The 22,257-nt window shown below is 37.6% G+C and overlaps 1 protein-coding gene across 9 annotated transcripts; it reads left to right on the forward strand.

The window, feature by feature from the left end:
* Window positions 1-26: 26 nt before the first annotated feature.
* LOC108968970 (dentin sialophosphoprotein) lies at window positions 27-21,254 on the forward strand. 9 transcript variants are annotated; one of them, XM_018933370.1, is made up of 6 exons: window positions 27-3,127; window positions 9,093-9,143; window positions 10,348-11,130; window positions 11,384-11,665; window positions 14,129-19,397; window positions 20,356-21,254. In XM_018933370.1, the coding sequence occupies exons 1-5, from the start codon at window positions 145-147 to the stop codon at window positions 19,285-19,287; spliced, it is 9,258 nt and encodes a 3,085-aa protein (XP_018788915.1). In that variant the 5' UTR covers window positions 27-144; the 3' UTR covers window positions 19,288-19,397; window positions 20,356-21,254. The 9 variants fall into 9 exon arrangements, with proteins under 9 accessions (XP_018788915.1, XP_018788920.1, XP_018788916.1 ...); XM_018933375.1 differs by lacking the exon at window positions 14,129-19,397 and having other exon boundaries at window positions 435-3,127; XM_018933371.1 differs by lacking the exon at window positions 11,384-11,665 and having other exon boundaries at window positions 435-3,127.
* Window positions 21,255-22,257: the final 1,003 nt, after the last annotated feature.

A 22,257-nucleotide genomic window follows, 5' to 3' on the forward strand; every position in this document is an offset into this window, starting at 1 on the left:
GATGACAAAGGCACTAAAGATGCTCAACCAATTTCAAAATCAGAAGACAAACCAAAATCTCCGCTTGACATTGCTAAGCCTATTCAACATGTGTACTCTTCTGATGAATCAGAGGAAGAGTTTGACAAACCGAAAGTAGCTGATATGAAACAGGTGTCATCACTTGTACCGTCTGTAGGCAGACCAGAAGACAAAGACACTAAAGAAGCTCAACCAATTTCAAAACCAGAAAACAAACCAAAATCTCCGCTTGGCATTGTTAAGCCTGTTCCTCATATGTATTCTTCTGATGAATCAGAGGAAGAGTTTGACAAACCTAAGGCCGCTGATATGAAACAAGCGTTACCCTTAGTACCGTCTTTAGGACAACAAGATGACAAAGATACTAAAGACACTCAACCATTTTCAAAACCAGAAGACAAACCAAAATCTCCGCTTCACATTGCCAAGCCTGTTCCGCATGTGTACTCTTCTGAAGAATCTGAGGAAGGGTTTGACAAACCAAAAGTCGCTGATATGAAACAAGCGTTACCGTTAGTGCCGTCTGTAGGCAAACCTGATGACAAAGACGTTCATGCAATTTCAAAACCGGAAGACAAACCGAAATCTCCGCTTGACATTGCCAAGTCTGTTCCTCATGTGTGCTCTTCTGATGAATTAGAGAATGAATGTGATGAGCCTAATATTCTTGAAATTAGTAGGATGCCTCGCCCTTTGCTTTCTGTAGTTTCGGGAGCAGATGTGACTACCAGCGATGAAATTCCGTTTGAAAGTGAACGTGGGCAATTTTCAACGAGCTTGTCAGACAGTCGAGATATTTTAGATTCATGTAGTAGTTTAGATAGCTTAGAAAGATCGGCTGCTCCTAGTGGAGGAATTGGAAAGGAGAGAGGTGTTGCATATTTTGTAAATTTAGGTGAGAAGTCGGAATTAAATAGGAAAAATAGTGAAGAATTTAAGAAAGCTTTGGTGAATAAAAAACTTACTAGGGATGTAAAGAAAACTTCCTCTGCAAAGGTTGAAACTAAGGATATTGTGAGGAAATCATTGTTACAGAACTATAGTGGTTACACCAAAACTGAAAAAGTTCATGCTGCGTCTCCTATTGGAGATGTGCAAAATAATGCTAATAAAAATAAAGCAATAGCAAATGTATCCACCAGACAGAAAAAGCATTTAAAAAATAAAGATGAAATATCAAAACTTTCTACTATAAAAGCTGCCCCAAGCCCACTAAAAACGGAAGTTCGTTCTGACCGGTCCACAAGCTTTCGTTCACAAACAGTGAATGTTGGATTAAGTGAAGACAATTCACATAGTCGATCAACCACGCCAAGGCCGCGAACACGCACTGACGTAACCACGATGCCATATAATGCTACACTAAGAACATTCAGTCCAACATCTAGCCGTCCAAAAGTCGACTACTCTCACGTAACTAGCGTTTATGCGCAAACCAAAAAATATGATAAAAGGACTACTTCCAAAAAAACCAAAACAAAGACAATCACTAAATCTTCCGAACCAGCAGGTGAAGATGCTCAACGAAAGCGGCTGACTACACCTACCTCAACTGTAATGCACAGATACATGCAGCCAACTTTGGCACACAGCCTGCGATACGCACATACACAGTCCACGTCAAAACAAGCAGACTTAGCTTCGGACACAACGTTGAGATCAAAATCACCTGGACCAGCAGTGTTACAGCCTAAAGGTAAGCCGCTAACTACTCCTATCACTTCTTCAACTACTCATACTGATGCACAAAGACGATATGTACGCAACCTATCCAAAGAGGAGAAAGCATTCAATTTTAAAAGTAGTTTGACGAATTTAAAAAAAGACTCACTCACTAATAGCAAGGAATCCATAAAAAGCACTGAAAAACTGTATAATAGAAAACCCAATGTAGACAAGCCAAAAGCTGTGATAGCACATAGTGAACAAATAACTGATAAATCCATGTCCCCAAAAACAAGTAAGGAATTGAGTAATGTATTGAATAAGTCTAATCAAAGTAAAATAAAGCACAAAATTAACAGACCAAAGGATAACGCAAAATTACATGTGGCTACCGGAAACACGCAAAGAAGCGTAACCCGAGGCAGCTCAGAAGAGACGAATGTCCTAGCACGAAGCGAAAGAACCCAGCAGCGGTCGAAGGTACCCGTTAGCATATCTTCTAATATAACGACTCGAAGAATAACTAAAACTAATAGATCAGAAAGTATTTTGGGCGACAGAAAACCACGTAATTCCAATAAAGATGTTGTAAAAATGGATAGTGGCACAATGAAAACGGATCAGATGAAGAAGAAAAGCCAAACTAGGAAAAGTGATGTGAAAGTACAAAAGAAAATTAAAGATTCTATAAATGAGTCCAGCATGACTGGCAGCGGCAATACGAGTGCCAGTGGCTCATTAAGTAGTGTACGGAAATATACGCGTCCTACCACAAATATTAAGAAACTTGATAAAGATGTGGCTAACCTGCGATTGGCAGAAAATTCTGTTTTTACCACATCGAAAATATCTAAGATACCAGCCGTACCCACACGCACTACGGTGATTAAAGTTAACCAAGAGCCAGTAGCTGCTATTGTCAGCACAGTTATAATTGATGACGACGCCGAAATAACGCGCTCATTCAAATCTACGGAGAGTACAAAAAGTTCTACCTCATCTTCTGGAAGCAGAAAAGTTTTAACAAGTGAAGTTTTTACCAAAACATTTGGACCAGACAAAGCTTTCGAAGTTATCTATCGACAACCAGACAGTGATATGGATTCAGCGTCCATTGTCAGGCCACCATCAGCGGACCAACGTTGTACAAACGAGTTTGACGTTAGTTTCATTGATACAACTGATTCCAGTTTGTCCGATTCAGTTGCTTTGCCAATGTTTAATACGGAACAGGACCGTTTATTAGCTGCAAGTCCAAGCTCACCAAAAGCCACACGTAGTCCACTAGCCTTAATCGAAGAAACATTGCGTAGGCAACAAGCCGGTTATGCCGTGGATCCTGCGCTGCAAATGCAATTCGGCGCCTCCGGTATACGTATGGGAAGTATAAGTCCGACATCATCGCGAAATTCTAGATCGGAACAAAACGATACGCCAAAAGGTAAATAAACGTTTATCACGTATTTAGTTAGCTTCCATGTTTTTGCGAATAAGTTTGTTTAGTTTACAGACTAAGTGTTTTCGAAATTATATTTAAATGCTATATTACGTACAAACGTCAAACATACATATGCATATTGCCTATGATAGCGTACTCGTACAAACCATACACACTGTTTTTTTTATTAACATATTTGCATTTACATATATAAAGAACGTAAGAAACATAAACACGTAATACAACTTTGTAAATAAATGAACAATAAAATTGTTTTTGAATTTTCAATGTTGTTCAATATGTATAACAAGGTACCCTTTAAAAGAGTTATTGCAGGACTAGACAACTTAATTTAGAGCTTTAGTAGGCCAATATTTTAATTATATACATATGGTACATATTCTGAGTGAAACAATTCGGTATCTCAGTGAAAGAGTATTTAACGATATAAGTTAAGTATCCTAACTTAACGGACTCTTTCTGAATATTAGTTATGTTAATAAAACCTATTTCTGTTCACAATGAGACCGATAATATTATTGCAAACGTTTATAAATATCATCAACTGCCTATATTACTAGAGATACGTTCTGTCAAATAAGTACTCCGAAATTTGAAATGAATCACAAATAGCTTATCAATCATCTAAATTGATTATACCCCCTTCAGAATATGCAATACACTTCTTCCAACGAACAATCTAATAATCGAAACACTGTTGTTCCGCCACGAATCTGGTCTTTTGCGACGAACATTCTCTCTAAAACGCTTCATAACGCCAAGATATTATTCTTTATTGACGGCTTTGCCCCCCGGTAAGCATTAGCAAATGAACAGCACCACGAATATCGAAGAAAACGGTCAGCATCACCTTGATTTTCGATTCGCTTTGGCGCGGTTTTTTCGGTTTCGAATCATTTTTGTCGCGCAATTCCAATGATTGCTGACTTGTTTGCATGTCGTACTCGAAAACCCATGTCTCGTCACCAGTTACGATGAGTTCGATGAACGTTGGATCGGAATTTACACGTTCAAGCATGTGTTGAGCCACCTTACTCCTATTCTCTTTTTAAAAAAAAATTCAGATTTTTGGCACCAATCGCGCTGCGACTTTCCGTATACCGAAAACATCAACCAAAATATGACGAGTGGTCTCATGAGACATGTCCATTATTTGGGCTATTTCTCGCACATTATAATGACGATTTTCGACCACCATTTCCTTTAGTTTGTCGACGTATTCTTCAGTTGAAGATAGAATAGTGACTAACATTTGTGCCAACCTGGTGAAAAAAATTTTGAAATATTCTCAGCGGGAAAATATAAAATGAGAATTTCCGGGTACTTATTTGATAGAATGTATTACACTGAATTTTGGTATCTAAAAGTGCGGCGTCTGTCTTTACATAATCGATCAGATCAAGTAAAAGAAATAAGAAAGAGCTAAGTTCGTACAGTTTATACTCTTGCAACTTGCAGAAACCAAAGTCAGGAAAATGCCTTAAAATGTCAACCAGAGGATCGGGATCCAAGCAACTTTATATAAGGTTCTAACAAGAAAAACGAAAATCATTATATTCAGTATATGGGAGTTGGGATGCTATCGACCCTATTTTATCTATTAACTCTTATTCTTATTCCCTGGGTTTTATTAAGATACCTCCCATACAATCACCAATCATATGGAGTAAAGTTAGCCAGATATTCGAAAATCCTGATATTAGTTATATAGGGGCTAGATCAAGTTTTCCGTAAATTTGATCTATTTTAGACATAAAGTTACACTGCTGTGTGTAAAACTCGCTCTGTAATTTTCATTGAGATAACTCAAATATCGGCCGATATATACAGTATAAAGTGCATACACAGAGTTGCTATTGTCAGGAAAGGACGCTCTCTGAATTTCTGTTGCATATCTCATACATTGACCGATATTTTCGGTGAAAAGTCAACAATAGATACAGAAGTCCATATATTCTTGGCTTGAACAATTTTGTTTGTATTTCGGAATTTTACTTTAAAGAAATTATTAGTGCAAAATTTTATTCTGTGTGAAAGAATCAAATGGAATTTAAAATTATGCTTTATGGAAAGTAGGCGTGTTTGTAGTTCGATCTTGCCGCAGTGTAATGTAGGAATATGAGAAGAATGTCGCGTTCTAAATTTATTCGAAATCGGTCGGACGGGATATGTGATTTCACCAAAAAGCGAGCGGTTTCGATTTCATCCATTTTCAGTCTGACGGTAGGAGTACTAATAATATTTGCACTAGACAAATATGGTTATTGTAGCGGCCCCTTGCTACTGCAATCCTCTGTGCCAAATTAGAGCTTTATATCTAAATTTAGTGCTTGGTTATGGCATTTTATAAGCTTTCAGTTAATGGCGTTTTGTGGGCGTGATCGGACAACTGCGATTACGCCCAAATCTGAACTCGTACCTTACTTTTAACGGAAAGCACATAGGAAGTTTCATCAGGATATCTGAATTTTTACTCAAGTTTCAGCATGTACGTTCAACTCGTCGATTAGTTTTAGATGATATGTACAACCGTTAGGTGAACAATACTCTTATGCTCTGTAGCAATATGTTGCAAGGGTATAAAAAAACTGTAGATATGTATGTACACCGCGTAAATATAATAAAGCGAAGAACCTCATAAACTGTTGGATAGACATACTTGGTAATAAAAGTACTTTCTGGACTATCAGTCTCATTGTGAAAACCTGCAACGGCCCATTTAAGTAAGCATACGCCAGTTGCATCTTGAAGTACACTTTGAAGATCATTCAATAAGGAAAGAGATCTACCATATTTAATTGTAAAGTAAACGTTACCTGCTCATAAAGAAGCCGCTCACGTGTATGCTTACTTAATTCCTCCACTTTTATAATTCACAAATTTTTGTTCGTATAACTATGTTACTCGTGTAAGGCAGACAGCTTCAAAAAGTGCAACAAACGCGTCAACTAATTAAATGTGCTGTTATGGTATTCATACAACAAAGTTTATAGTATCGATGTTTGTGGTGTATGAATACCGTCCAATGCTTTAACTGCTTTCGTAAATAGTTTTTTCGATTATTTTATCTTAGTTTAATATAATTGGAAATAACTCAAAATTTAAAATCAATTTGACTCTTCCACAAATAGCGAATACTCAGAACTCAAACTGTTAATAAGAACATTTAAGTTACTCTACCTAAACAAAACAAAGAAATCAAAATGTCTACAAAGCTTCCAATCATTTCCGTTACCACCAACGATCATTCGGAATCGGAATGCTCAGAAGATTCCCACAGCAATGATATGGATTATAATTTTAATACGGGTGAAGTGACAGACGTTGAGGATTTCGACAGTCAGACTGATGTGAAGATATTGCCAACTCGGAAAGCTTTCAACCATACGCTTAATATACCTAAACAAAATGAGAAAGACAATGATGCCACCGACATTGAAGACTACAATGACACTGATTCAGAGGATGACGAAGGGGAAAGGAGCAATGTTTACCCCGAATTAAAGTTATCCCTTCAAGAATTCTTGGAGAATGGACTGCGCGAACAAAGCATGGTTGACAACGAAGCCAAAGAAAGGGTGGAAAACAAAGCGGGGGACTTTTTGCAAGCACAAAATTTGAATGAAACAAGTGATTTTCTAACAGATTGTGAAGACTATAATACTGAATCCGAATTGGATAAGGGTTGTGAGCGATCGGTATGTGTTGACTTAGATACTACTGTTGGTGAACAGGATAGAGTATTCATTGCTGATAGCGAGCGTTCTGTCAACGGGAATGAACACTCTGATGAATACGAAGATTTATCTGTGCTAAGCGACATTAGTGAGCTCGCATCGGCGCTGTCGGATGTTGCAGGCCCCGGTGGCGCACGTGGCATGTCCGAAGATGAGGTGCTGGAGATTTCCGGCGATGAAGAGGAGTGTCAAATTGTCATTTCAGAATCGGCATCCGATGAAGATGACCAGGTATACGACGATAATGCTAGTAATATAAGCTTACCGCCTATTGATGTAGCATTCATCAGCAGTGGCAGCCAGCAGCGTAGAAAGTCGACAACTATGTCTTTTAATAAAAATGCTTTTCTGACGGTGGCAAATACAGGTTTAGAGGAGGTATTAACAGATGTTGAAAAACTTGATGACTCTGCCGCGGAGGATAGTTTCGATAGTGAGGAAGAACAAAAATCCATACCCAGAGCGGTTATACTACAAGCCGCTGGGGAAGATTCCGGTGATATTACCGATGTGGAAGATATATTTTGTGATGATGTCGGCACACAATCCTCAAATGAACCGAACGCAATATCTGACGCTATGCTACCATCAGTACATCGTGAGATGGTGGTCCTTAAGGAAAATAAATTTGGCGACACTATTGAGAACGTTATGCCATTAGATCGTGAATATCAATTTGGTGTTTACAACAGTGCAACCGACGATATGCAAACTGACGATGAAGATTACTCATGTGCCGATGACTTGGAGCGAAATGGCTCAATAGCAGAGTGCTTAAATGCAGAAAATCTAATTGAAGACGAAGTCACCGTACTAAATGAGACGTTAAAGCCGCAGATAAGCAAGCGCCTTGAATTGCACGCCCACACAGAACCGGTGACAGATATTGAAGAAATCTATGTTGATGGCACAAACAGGCGTAAAAAACTGAAGACACGAAGCCTAAGCAAAGGGAAATCAAAACTCTTAGATGTTGTTAGAGTTAAGGAGGACGGTGGTACTGACATTGAAGACATGGATTTGAGTGAACGTGGTCTGCCGCCAAATATTAAATTGAATGCAGCACAAAAGCACCAACAAGACGATAGCATTGATAAAGGCACCGAAATAGAAGATATCAGCGCTGACGAGGGATCTGAGGTATCCGATAATGAACCTCAGTGCGACTCCGACATTGGCAGTTCGACTTTAAAGGCGTACATAGCGAGTAATAGCAATATTGTGCTAACAATAGAAACAGATGGTCAAAGAAAATCTCACATAAATATTTTACAAACTTTGACAATGGGCGCTGACAGCCCTGGCGATGCTACCAATCTACCAAATACCGATATTGAAGATATGCAGTGCACTTCTGATGCCGACGATGCTGATAGCGATATAGTGGCAGATGACATGCACACTTCCAATTGCATTGAATTCAACGAGTTGTTAAACGAGAGTTACACTGTGGTACACGAGAAGAACACCAATAGCTTTAACGCCGAGGCGGAGAAACTTCATATGAAAGGAAATGTTGAAACGCTTGATGTGCATACAGACATCGAATATGTTGAATCCGATGAATCGGCTGCCAGAGGTGGCAACTAAAAAGGGTACCCAACCAATACAGCCAGCAATGAAGTTCACAAAGAAAGCAAACACAAACTATAAGCAAAAAAAAAAAAAAATATTTATATACATATATACAAAATAACAAAAACACAACAAAATAATTTGTAAGTAAAAGTTTGATATACATATATTAAAACAAAAATAATAAAAAAAAACACTAAGTCAACTGGATATTTGAATATTGCTAGCGATGTCAACGTTATTGCTTTTTAGTATTCTTTCAATGATATAACATAGTTAATACATGTTAACACACACTAACAATTATGAATGTCAGTTTTCGTCATTACTACTAACAAACTCCCAATTACTTTTGAACGTCTAGTCACGTTGCTAACAAAAAGCCTTGTGTAATAAGCACTGGATATATTTGCGTTAACCCTCCATGCATTTACATAGTACGTAGTTATAATATATATAATATAACTTCATCTGTTCTTAGCCTTAAATCATTTTACATTGCAATTTGTGGTCATCGTTTTATGTTTATGCTGCAAACATTTGTCAATCTCACCTCATATCAGTCTCTTGAACTCCCAAACAAATCAATTCATAGTAAATGCTAACATTGTTTACTTTGCGTGTGTTTTTTATAGAAACCGTAGAAGAAAAGCTCGTTTTAGATGAGGATTCGTTCCGAAATATTGGTAAGTTAAGAGTTAAAGGCTCAACCACAACACGTATATATGTTTGTGCGCATTATTTTCTTTTCTAAAATTGTTATTTTACGTACATATATACTACATGTATATCCATATAAGCATTTTCAACCACTTACTTAGTCTACCCATACACCGATATTAATCACACCACAATGGCACGCTTTTACATTGCATTTACTTAGTTTTGATTCTTAAGCCACTCATACACATTTCATTTCTATTAAGTTCCAAAATTGCAAACAATTAGAGCAAAATTTAACAAAACCAGGCGACAATCATTGCTGAAGTTTGGTTGAATATAGTGCGATTGGGGCATTAATATATGATTTCGTACTACTTGTAGATCTCGGCGATCTCGCGTTGTTCTTACAACATACACGGAATTATACACTCAATTCTACTATTTATTATTCATACCAAACTTATACCTACATATGTACATATACAAATGCATACACATACTAACATACGTACATATGTAAAGAAGTACAAATGTGGGAAAAGGCATAAAGGTGAAGTCGACGTTTGAATAAAAAGTCGTAATATTTACCAGTTCAGCTGCTTAAGTGCCTTGAAAAATTTTGAAAATTGTGATTACTTCTTATTTAAATATAAAAAAATTGTTAAGTTAATAATAAATACATATGTTTGTACGAATAATGTGCTCACGTATACCTTTCACCAACCGGATTCGCATTGCTTAATGCCTCGAGAATTACATATGGATAGGTTCATGTGCTTGTTTGGAAACGTTACGGATCACTTTTGAGTAGTTAAGGATATTTTTAGTATAAATGAAAGACATTGCAGGCTCGAGAGAGACGAATAGCGTTTATCTGGTTAATGTCGAAAATAGCGAAAATCGATTCAGCACGCAACTAAATAGCGTTAGGCTCATTTTACATAATTTGAGGCTTGCTTAGTCACTGCTTCTTAAGCTTCACATGTCAACACAACGCATTATCATTATATGTATGTAAAACACGACATTTCACGCTCATTAACTCATTATTGCATTAAAAAATGGATTTGCACGCTTTGACTAACAATGTGGAACAAGCTAAAATATATTGTTGCCAAATATGTTGCAATGTTGCTGTAATTACTTACATTCATGTGAATGGTGCTTAAAGTATTGGATTATTGTTGCAATTACATACTGTATATGCAATATGCAATTGTCTTGCAGGCGACGAAGTTAAAGAACAAATCCTTTACGCGGCAGCCGAAGATAATGTAATTGAAAAATTAATTGATTTTGATGCAGATGCTGATGGCAGCAAAGATAATTTTTATAAATATAGTGATGTAGAGGATGATTATGAAAAATACTCTGATGACGATGACGATGATGATGATGAAGATGAAGATAGAAGTAGAAAGGCTGGTGGTGAAAAGATCCTCCATTTTGATACCAACATACGCCAAGAGGCTGCAGTGCTGATTGATAACGTGCTCGAAGAGAGCATTAACATTATTAGCACGCGACAGCAGCAGCAGCATCAGCAACAAGAAGCCAATGGCTATGACTCACTTAAGCAGGAATATAATTCAGAAAGTGAAAATTATGCTATAACTTGTGATGATATTGGTGGCTTGGATGTCATCAAATCGTCAACTATTGAATCAATGTCTGGGAAATCGTTCGACGATAATATGAGCTTTACTGACGAGCAGTGGCCTGGCACGCAGCAGCACCACATGCAAGTCAGTGCAGTGCCCGGCTTTGCAACCACCACAATTACCACCACCAGCACAACACAGCAGCAAAAACGCTCACATGATCTTATTGATTCCAAAGATGGCTTCAAGCCGATAACAGCAACAGAAACTATAACTACATTAACAACAACAACTACTACGCAAATTGGTACAACACTACATGAAGCTACCACATTTGCTGGTAGTGGTGGTATTAGTGATGCTGATGCTGTTGACGCTGTTGTAGAAGAGGCAGACTGGAAGATAAAAGGTAATTTTGACAAGGCACAGAACATACAAGCATACACATAGGCATATTATGTTTAAGCACACAGACTAAGCTATAGATAACATACATATACATACATACGTACCAGAGATCGAAAGTGCCGTGTGTACATAGTCCCCCCAATCTTAGGTTACTCATCAACATATAACTGCTATCACATACATATATACATCCTCACAAACATATTTTCGCTTAGAGACTGTGGTGTAAATTAACCATATATGCATACCTATAGGTACGAGCGATCCCAAGCATGTTACCGAAGATTCCCGCGTTACAAAGTCTCGGCGCATTGATCACAAATTCGAAAAGCTCACAACAAATTTCGCTGATATTGACGAGCAAGCATCGGCGTTCGATGCGAATTTCGATACGATGGTGCAGGACGATGAGATAAGTAATTTGCAAAGTGAATTTTCGAAAATGAGTTGGGACGATAGTGTGTCGCCCACCACGAACACTTTGGGCGAAATCGGTCAAAATACACCAGATAACGATATTCAAGATATAGCAACAGGTATTACAACCCTCATAGTATATACTACGCATACATACATACATAAATACTTACATAACACATGCATTATTTGAGTTCACTCATGCAAAAGTAGTACTTGCAGCGGCTCAGAATTCGTTGGTGGCGAATTACTTTCATACTCTTGCAACATGTTACTACAGAGTATAATAGTTTTTTTCATCGAACAGTTGTACGTATCAGCTAAAACTTATCGAGATAGATATAGGGTTATATTAATACAAATGATCGGGATGAGGAGACAAGTTGAAAATGCCATTCGTCCGTCAGTGAAAGCTGTAACTTGAGTAAAAAATTAAGATATCTTGATGGAACTATGCGCGTTTCTTGCCTAAAAAAAGGACGAGTTTTTAGATGGGCGTAATCGGACCATTGCCACGCCCACAAAACGCCATTAACCGAAAACCTATAAAGTGCCATAGTTAAGCACTAAATTAAGATATAAAACTCAAATTTTTCACAGGGGACCGCAGTAGTAAAATGTACCTGTGGGCAGAAATTTTTTAAAAGTGGGCCCCATATACTAAGGAGACATTAAATTTACGAAATGGTAAAGAGAAGATTATGGGAGTCGGAGGTGTGAAAATTGAACAATGGACTTTTTGGTGGAATCACATATTTCGACCAATCGATTTCGATTAAATTTAGTACGCATTTTTTTCATATTCCTATGCACAGTGCGAAAATAGGCGAAATCGACTGCAGCCTCGCCTCCTTCGCATATAACACAATACTAAATTCCATTTGATTATTTCACTTTCCAGTACACAAATCAAGAAGGAATTAATATAACGGGATCAAAATTGCACTAATAATTCCTTTAAAGTATACCACCTTATGACCAAAAACTTCCCAAATTCAACCAAAACTGTTCAAGCCCCTAGGTACCGATAATGTGGATTCCAGTATCGTTGAATTTTGACCGAAATCATCGGACAATGTATGACATATACAACTGAAATTCAGAGATAATGCTTTGCTGATAATAGTAACACTGTGTATCAAAAAGAAGTTGAGTCGGGTCAATACTTCTTTGAGCCCTCTACTTAATATACAGACTTTCGAAATTCCGGGTGACATTATGCTGCATATATCGGCCAATATTTAATATACTTATCTCAATTAAAATTGCAGAGCCCCTATATAACTAATTTTTACGATTTTCGAACATCCAGCTAACTACTTCATGTGATTGTTGATTGTATGGGAGGCACCTTAATAAAATCCAAGAAACATTTTTTTTGTATGTGGCTTGATAACAGTTAACAGACCGGGTCGATACTACGCCAACTCCCATATATATCATATAATGAGTTTCGTTTTCTAACAAACAGTGTGCCGAATATATCGGTCATTGTATGACTTATATGCAGTATTTATAAAATTCCTTGGATTCCGATTCTCTGGTTGATGTTTTTAAGATATTTTTCTGGCTTTAATTCCTGCAAGTTGCAAGAGTATAAAATGTTCGGTAGCACCCAAACTTAACCCTTCCTTACTTGTTAAAATATCGACAGGTTTTCTATTGGCGCGGAAAGATATCGACCATTTGTGTCATCCCAATCAATATAAGTATTAAAAATGTATATAAACAGCTATCGCTATGATAATGATTACATAAGTGTGACAATCTTGACTGACAACGAACGAAAATGGAATATACTTCGGTAAATGAGACTCGAAGTGGCAATGATTTAAGAAAAATATCTCTATTATATTTTACGTATATTTGAGCTTATTGCCTCCAATCTGTGCATTTTTGATAACGGCAAAAATATAGTATTTTTATCGTCAAAAATCCCCCAAACGCTTGCCCATACCAGTTATGAAAATCACATTCATCTTCACCAAGTATATCAATAGGGTCAAAAACACGAATTGAAAGTTGAACAACTCGGAGCAACCGAGCAACAAACTGAAGCCACGTTGGACAGTCAAAATATGATCTAGTCTTAAAGAAAAACAATACGATGTAATACCTCATTGCAACTGTCTTTAAAAATACTAAACTTAAAAATTTACAAACCATTGCTTATTTAAATATGCTACGTATATGTTAAATTTGGAAGTGATTTCTTTACAAGAGTAAAAGCTAGGTTTTGTTAAAGTTGAGCTCTAATTGCATATTCAAATATTATGATTTTGGTAAGTGCTATCATTATTTTGCTTCCATTAAAAGGTGAGCAATTATATTGCATGTGAAAAAAAAAAAAACAAATTGTATTTTCTTTGCCAGTAGTTGTTTGTTTTTAAATTATATAAAATGAAATATATATAATTTATCTGTTCAAAATATAACCCATATGCTTTCAATAATCACTTTGTATTTGTCTCTATCTATCCATTTAGTTTAGCTTATTATTTTCCTTTCATTTCAAACTTTATTTATTCTTCTTTAATACTTTGGAAATACCTTTACTTTCACACTTATTATTACCTTTGTAGAGACAGGCTTTGAATTCGCTAAATCATCTGAAACCACTCCAGTACCAACTAGTGCGCCGACTTCTGCCCCAACTGGACATGATGCACCCACACCGAAGCCACGCGCCGCCAAATCAAGCTCACCCGTGAGAGATATTGGCGACGACTTATCGACGCAATATCAAAAAAGTGATGATGCACACAGTATTACCGACTCCTCTGAAATCTTACCCGACCTGTCGATATCTGCTCCCGTGCCTAAGCCACGTTTACAAATGAAACCAACAGATTCTTTCAAGAATTTAGCTGCTCTGGTAAACGAACAATCGGATAGTATTAGCCTGCGTAGCTTGGACATCACCGACGATATTTCGAAAACAGATGAAGTGTCAACAGAAATTTCAATTAAATCATCACATGCGCGGGATTACCCCACAACTACAACGATTACAACAGCTTCCGAGGATCGTACAGAATCACTGGAACCAACTAGTGAGATTTCAATAGATGACGCCGAAGGAGACACAGAAAAGTCTGAGCTCTCTGAAGGCAGAGCAAAAACGAGTTTTTATATTGGAGAATCCAGCCGTAATGTGATAATTAAGACAACACCAACAAAACCAGACACTGATATAGAGTCTTCCCCAGAAGCGGTAACTACAAAAGATCAAGCCTTGGAGGAAGCAATCGAAGCGAAGGATGTCGCACTAATGAAGGAGGTTTCTGTCGATTCGGATGAAAGTAATGACGTATTTAAGGAATTTGTAACAATGAAGCGTGAAACAGATGAAGGGGAAAACAGAATAGTACGTCAAGGCTCCGAAACAAGAAATGACTTGCTAGAACAAGAACCAACAAAGGAAAAGCAGGATGATGCGAACAAATCTTGTGAAACTTTTGTAATTACAGCTGATATTTCCCAACCATTCGATGAAAAAAACGAAACCATTTTAACGCAACCATTGGACGATTATGAATCTTTGAAGTTGGGTTCCGCAAAATCCGACAAACTCGACTTGCAATTAGAAAAGAGTGAATGGGAAACAACAGAGAAGGAAATACCAATAGCTAAACCTAAGGTAGTACATTCTCCACAGCAACTGAGTGAATTGCCGAGAGCTTTAATTGATGAGCAAATGGTTGCTAGAACATTGGAGGAAGCGCAGGAATCATTGAATGCGGCAAATAACGAGCTGAAGTTCATAGTGAAAGATGGTAAATCAATTAAAGAATCGCCATCCGAATTTGAATTTCGCTCGATTTCTAACACACTGATTAGCGCAGAGAAAAAAGAAAAAAATTTGACAGAAGAAAGCATTATGCAAAAGGAAACTAAGGAGCCTAAATTCTTGGAAGAAGAATATATTTCTTCATTCATAGGAATACCAGATACCCTTAAGGAAGCGCAGCCTCCATCAGCATTTGAACCAATAAAATCATATGAGGATACTTTTGAAGAAACAACAATAGAGACACTGAATAAAGAAGCAGTAATTACACATTATACTCAAGGTAACGTTGATGATGTTAAGGAGGAGTCAAAAGATGAACACGGTTCGCTAGGCTTTGTATCTACAGGCACTGCAGATGACTACAGTTCAATGGAGGCATACGCAGTCAAAGAGGAACATGCTTCTCTTGGCTTTGTTTCAACTGAAACTGTCGAAGATTTTAGCTCAATGGAGGATTATTATCAGGAAAAAATAGCCAAAGCTAGCTTTGTAACAGAAGGAGAAGATCTGGGGAGATCACCGGTAGAGGTTACTAAGCTTGGTGATACGCGAGTATTTTCTGAGATATGTACGGAACAAACAATGAAACCATTCGAGGAGGTTACGCATCGCATTAAATCTGAAACTGGCTCTGTTGATGTCACGAATAGATGGTCGGTACAAGAAATTGACCAATCGAGCTCTAGCGAGAGTTACTACAAAAGCTTTGATAAAAGTGACAGTCGACCGTTATCGTCAGAAGTCGACAATTTATTGACACAAGGAAACTCTTCAGAATATCAAACAGCATTGGATGTGTCATCAGTAACGCGTGAAGCAACCGAATACATAAGCGCAGTTAGCACACTTGAGAGTAGCAGTGGCAAGACGATAAGCTCACATGAAAGCATGAAAAGTTTCGATTCGCAATCCGAAACATCTGGTAATTTAGGAAGTATCGATGTTTCAGAACTATCGGAAACATTGGTAGCTTCCTCTACAGAGCCTGATGCTTTGGAAGCTGAGGAACTATCACGTATTCGTGACTTACATGACGATGATGAGGATAGTGATGAAAGTCTCAACATTCAAGATTACAGTAAAACTGAGCAACAAATGCAAAAGTCACTGATGAAACGTTCCCAAGAAATGATATTTAAACCGAAAACCGAGGAGGCCAAACCCGACGAAAAGCATTTCGAAAGCGTTATGGTGGAAGAGTTTCCTAAACCTAAGGAAGTGGAAAAAACCTGGGGCTTAGCTTATCCCATGGATGAAGCTAAAATAGACGATGGCAAGGATACAGATCGGCCTGAAGATATTTTGCTCTATCACAGTGACATAAGACGTTCCATTGACGATTCTAAACTAGCTTCTAGCTTAGATGAGGGTAGCATCCTTTCGGTTAGCATGTCAAGTACGTCAAACATAGAAACTGTTGTAGAGAACTTCGAAGATATGATTGGGTCAGCTGGTTCATCTTCGCTAACTGGCATTGAGGGTTTTGGTTTTTCACACGATGAACAAGCATCTTCATTTCACGAACATGAAGACACATTTACTATGGAAATGGACAGCAAGGAACATTCTCCACAAGACTCTGCCGCCACAACACCACCCGGTGAATCTCGTAAACGCGGTCACAAGCGCAGCGAAAGTACTTCGATCACTGGTGATGTTTTAAAATCCATTACGGATAAGGATCTACCAGTAGTGGGTGAAAACAAAGAATCTGAAAGTGAATCGGACACAGATCCCTATGAATCTGAGTACACCAGACAGTTTCGCTCACCAAACGAACGAAAGAAGAACAAGAAGAAACAAGCAGCCGCTGAAATGGATCACAGCTTTGACCTCGAAAAACGTCCATTTACTCCATCACAACTTGTGGCTGAGGTTATAGTTGAGGATAGCGCTACCGAGGAAATGGAGGCCGAGGCTATTGAAGAGGAGCGTCGACCTTCGCAAAACATGCAAGACTACTCAAATATACCAGATATAACGGTAACCGAGGATTTCCAAAAGTCGCCAAGTTTAGAAGAAAATGCGGAGGGTTTCGAAGAGAAATCATTATACAAAGTGAAAACACAAGAGGAATTACACAAAGCTGCTGATGAACCTTTACACCAGCAAAAACGTATGGATAAGAGCGAGGAAACATTTCAAAAACTTGTACAAGAACAGTACGAACAAAAGCTTGCGGATCTCCAACGACCACAAGCTGGCGATATAGACTACGATGACTATGATAAGGCACCAGATTCCCCAGACTCTTTTGAAATGATTGATCAACCCGATATTTCCGACGATTTTGTCATAATCGAAGAGGTAGCTAAAGAAGCCGATGAAGCTGATTTAGGTGGAAAGAGCATTAAAATTCAGCCAACAAAATATGAATCAAAACATGATGAGGATGTTGAAAAAATTATCATAAAATCTGCTCCCGCCGATCCCAAATTAGGTTCGCAAATTTTCCGAGATGATCTAAATTTCGAATTCGAAGAAAGTCCACCAACCGCAGGCAGCAGCAGCGATCCCCAGGAAGAAAGTGATTCAGGAGACACGGCTGCTTCAAACAAACGATGGGTTGAAATGCAACTTACAGATTCACAATTGCGTTATCCATACGACATTACCGGTGGTGTATTAGAAGATATCAAGGAAGAGGATGGCGAATTCGAAGTGGGTAGTAGTCGCATTAGTAGTTTTAAAGACTCCTTCTCCAGTACACCTGAGTATGATGCTATGGCAGCAAGGCGATATTACGCACGTGGCGAACATGACGATTTATCTATGAACAGTTTGCAAGAATTCGAATCGCTGGAACAGGCAATTTCTTTAGAGAATCGTAATAAAACACACCAAGGTTCAACGGACTCCAGCAACGGTAGTTTCACACGCCGCTATATGGTGCGCCATAGTGGCAGTGCCACAGCACAAGGCGATGATATATCAATTTCCAGCCTTAAAGAATTCGAAGGACTGGAGAATGCGTGTATAGAAGCACACTTGATTGAGATCAAAGCCAAGGAAGAGGCTGCTATGCTTTCACGGTCGGACGACTCCAACAAGTCAAACGAAAGTGATCGGGAAAATGGTGCAAGCAATATTGTTGTAAGCAAAGTAACACGTACAGTAACTCGAACCGAAGTGTTGCCGGTACAGCAGCAAACTATTGAAGCGCTGCTCAAACAGAAACTGGAAGAATGTGAAGGGCGCGAGTCAATGACAAAAATCACAGAAATGTCAACAGAGCTATCAGAAGGGAAAATGAAGCTGGATAAACAGGATTCGGAAAAGGGCAGTGTAGATAGTCTGGAGATCAACAAAAGTCTCGACATGCGTTCTAGTAGCATTGGCAGTTTCGAAATTTCAAAAGATGCTACCACACGTTCGGATATCGACTCATTGGAAACTGACCGTAAACAGCCTACACGTGAGGAGAGCATCGATTCAATGGAAAATGAGCAGTTCGATCTGTTGGCAAGATTTCCAACAGGCGAAACTACACTTGGCGAAGGTCTAACAACAACTACAACAACCACCACTACCACTACAGATGCTGAGGGACAAGAACACATCGTTACACAGACGATCACTACAACCACAAGCGAAAGCGGCAAAACAAATTTAGAATTCCCCACGGGACAACTTCACAAAGACGTATCGGCCGACTCACTTTGCATTGAACAAACTAATACGAGTTCAGCCGGCACCACTGCAACTTATCAGACCAGTGCTGGAAATTCACAAATGTCAGGCAGTGTTACCAGTTGTGCATCCAGTACACTCATGGAGGACTCCTATCCGGGTGCAAACTCTAGTCTAACATCATCTAGTTTTTGGTCGCACGAAGAATCAACGGTTGTGGAAGATAAGAATGTGCTCGAGGAAGTATTGCTGGAAGATGCTGAGGTACTGAAACGTCGCCAAGCACAACACCGACAAGAGTATGACGATCAGCACTAGATGACATGGTGGATAAAAAACGTTAATGCAATAAGAAACAAACGACACGCATAAATAATATATAATTAAGGGATTACAAGCTTTTTATACTTACATACATCAGTGGTTAGGTAAGCGCAATTCTACGCACATTTTCACAGAGTTCCCATTAGTAGTTTCCTATGTATTTGTGTTTTCATGAATGTATCCGTGCAGAAGTGTTTGATTTTCTCTTGCAGAGTTCTGTCGTTATACTTCTTTACTAAAATTGGTTGTCTCCTTTAAAACAAAAAATTATCAAAAAACAGAAAAATGCAGTAGAGCTCAACTAAAATCTTAACAAAAGTACATAATGAGACGAAATCACACTTAATGACGACTATAATAGTGTGCATTGTTGCTACATTAAAGCCTCTGGATTGACCTGTAACGAATTGGTTTCAGTAGCTCAGGAACTACCTTCAAAAAATTTTCAAATCATACAAGAGAAATTTCATGCCGCATCAAGAGGTCTTTGCTAAATTTAATTTAAAATTATTAGAAATTTGTTTGACTTAGAAAACGCTTCTCATAACGTAAACAATGAATTCATTTAAACATGCATATTAATGTAGAACTGCATAGCTCAGTACGGTGTATTAATTTTAAATCTGTGTTGCCCAATTATGTGTACAAAAAGAAAGCGATCTACCAACGCCGAGTTAAATTCAATTTAATTGCAATTTACTTTTCTTTATATGAAATTGCTGTAATCGGCTCTTGCTGCTTTTTTAGTAATGTTATTTTGAGGCAATTGGATGTATGTTTATATGAATGCCAACAGAATTTTTTAAAGAAATTAATGGCCACCTCTCGAATTTCGAACATCCTTAACTGCACCATATTTAGAGGAGCAATTTAAAGTAAATATTTGCTAGAATATCCTGTAGCTCAGTAGGTACACAGTTGTATATTGTTCACCGGTAAAGTGGTTTATCGCCATTTGTATGCTTTTCAGCAAAGTGAAAAGACAAATAAAATGACGACAAGCCATTGAGCGTCAGCTGCGTGTATGAATTATTCTAAAAAATATATATTTTTCCTTTGCAGATTTAATTAAATAAACGCAAATGCGTGCTTTATGAATGGTGAGCAGGCGAGAGTAATGGCTTTGGGATCGCGACAGATATACCATATAATTGTTACATTCCCTACTGGAAAACAAGCTTTGCATTTTAGTATTATCGGCGCATCGAAATTTAAGTAATATACATTAATCTATTAACAACTAATTCCAGTCTACATAGAACTCAAGCTTGAGCGAAAAACACACACAAGCATTACTGAAGGTTATTATGCCACGCATATTAAATACAAATTTGACAGTTTATACAAATTTATCAAATGTACTTATTATATTTGGTTTGCTAATGAGAAACAACAAAGGGACTCTCTTTAAGTGTACGTATTATCTGTTAAATGTATACATACATACATCTATTTTCGTTACTTGGCTTTTAATAGTAAAAACTAAATGTGAAATAAAATTTGAATGAAAAACTTTATTATACAAACATGTATACTTGTTGCTATTTTAACGGTATGTAATTTTTGGAAAAGTGAAATTTTCTACGATGCTTTTGATTATGTAAACTGTATGCGGTAAATTATATTAAAATGGCAGATTATAAAGATGGAAGGTTTACTAACGTTGTAGTGTATTTAATATTTTTTAAAACTTATTTGAATGTATAAGTCTTTCATATGTAACTTAGTTTAAGCTGCTTCAATGGAATACATGCGTATAAGTTTGCATATGTATGATGCCTTAATAAGAAAATATAATAATAATAATAAAAAAAAAATGCTTTTAAAGTGACTTTGTCTTTTTAATTTTTTAATCCAAAAGAGGGCGATTAAAGCCTAAGCATCTTACTAATTTAAATTTAATATATACATTAAAATAAATTAAGTACAATATTGATGGTACATATATATGTAACAATGCACACACACACACACATACATTCATACAAACATAACAAAATGCATGTATTACCAATTATTATTATTATAATATTAGTCAAACTTATTGCAAATTAAATATTAACGTAAAATAATGCATTTCCTATCGATGCATGAGAGGACACAGCATATTTGTAATGCAACACACAAGGCTACGATTAACCAAATAAATGCTTAATCTAATACACACTATATTTCTCGTGTTTCTTAATTGTTAAAATGAAAGTAAGTCAGTTGCACACAGTAATATTAAATACCCCTCCAAGTCTACTATTTGTTAAAACCCTCGTTGATTATCCAAGAGAGGTTTATGTTAAAGTTCTTATGATTCTGAAGGCCGAAGTTACAAAACTAACCAAAACACTCGAGTACATGAGACCTTTCTTACACGTGGGACTTAGAAGTTGCACGGTATGTATATTTTAGTTTCCACGTTAGTTCATTCAATGCATTGGAGTTTCGTTAGTGGTGCCTTGTTGAGACATACATTTCCGTTCCGTTCCCACGGCAGTTGGTTATACGTAACCGGAACGGAACCAGATTTTCTACTCCATCAAGGACTGTCAACTCGGCAAAATTCTGCCGCTGTAACAACAAAAGCACAAACATTAACGTACATACAATTGAATTTATAAAATATGGCGAAATATTAGGTTGGCGCTGAGAGCGCGTAGTTCTAGATTTATTCGTCGCATCGAGTCATGCTATACCTTTTTGGAAAGCTTATTTTACGCGCTAACAAGTGTTCGATTGATTGTCGTTTCTTTTAAGTCGTTCGTGAGTTATAGCGTCGCAAACATGGAGCAAAATAAAGAGAAAATACGGCATATTTTACAGTACTACTAYGATAAACGCAAAAATGCATCTCAAGCCGCCAATAAAATTTGTGCACTTTATGGACCCGATACAGTTTCCATTTCCACCGCACAACGATGGTTACAACGTTTTCGTTCTGGTGTAGAGGTGGACGAAGATGCGCCACGCTAC

This window comes from Bactrocera latifrons, unplaced genomic scaffold (assembly GCF_001853355.1).
Source record: "Bactrocera latifrons isolate USDA-ARS-PBARC rearing strain unplaced genomic scaffold, ASM185335v1 scaffold_235, whole genome shotgun sequence".
Lineage (NCBI taxonomy): Eukaryota > Metazoa > Arthropoda > Insecta > Diptera > Tephritidae > Bactrocera > Bactrocera latifrons.

What these genes read in the sequence shown, in the direction of transcription:
- LOC108968970 (XM_018933370.1), top strand. Translation starts at nt 145, where the DNA reads ATGAAACAGGTGTCATCACTTGTACCGTCTGTAGGCAGACCAGAAGAC. An exon ending in ACAAAACGATACGCCAAAAG is followed by an intron (nt 3,128 to 9,092) that starts GTAAATAAACGT and finishes TGTTTTTTATAG; the next exon opens with AAACCGTAGAAGAAAAGCTC. An exon ending in GGCAGACTGGAAGATAAAAG is followed by an intron (nt 11,131 to 11,383) that starts GTAATTTTGACA and finishes GCATACCTATAG; the next exon opens with GTACGAGCGATCCCAAGCAT.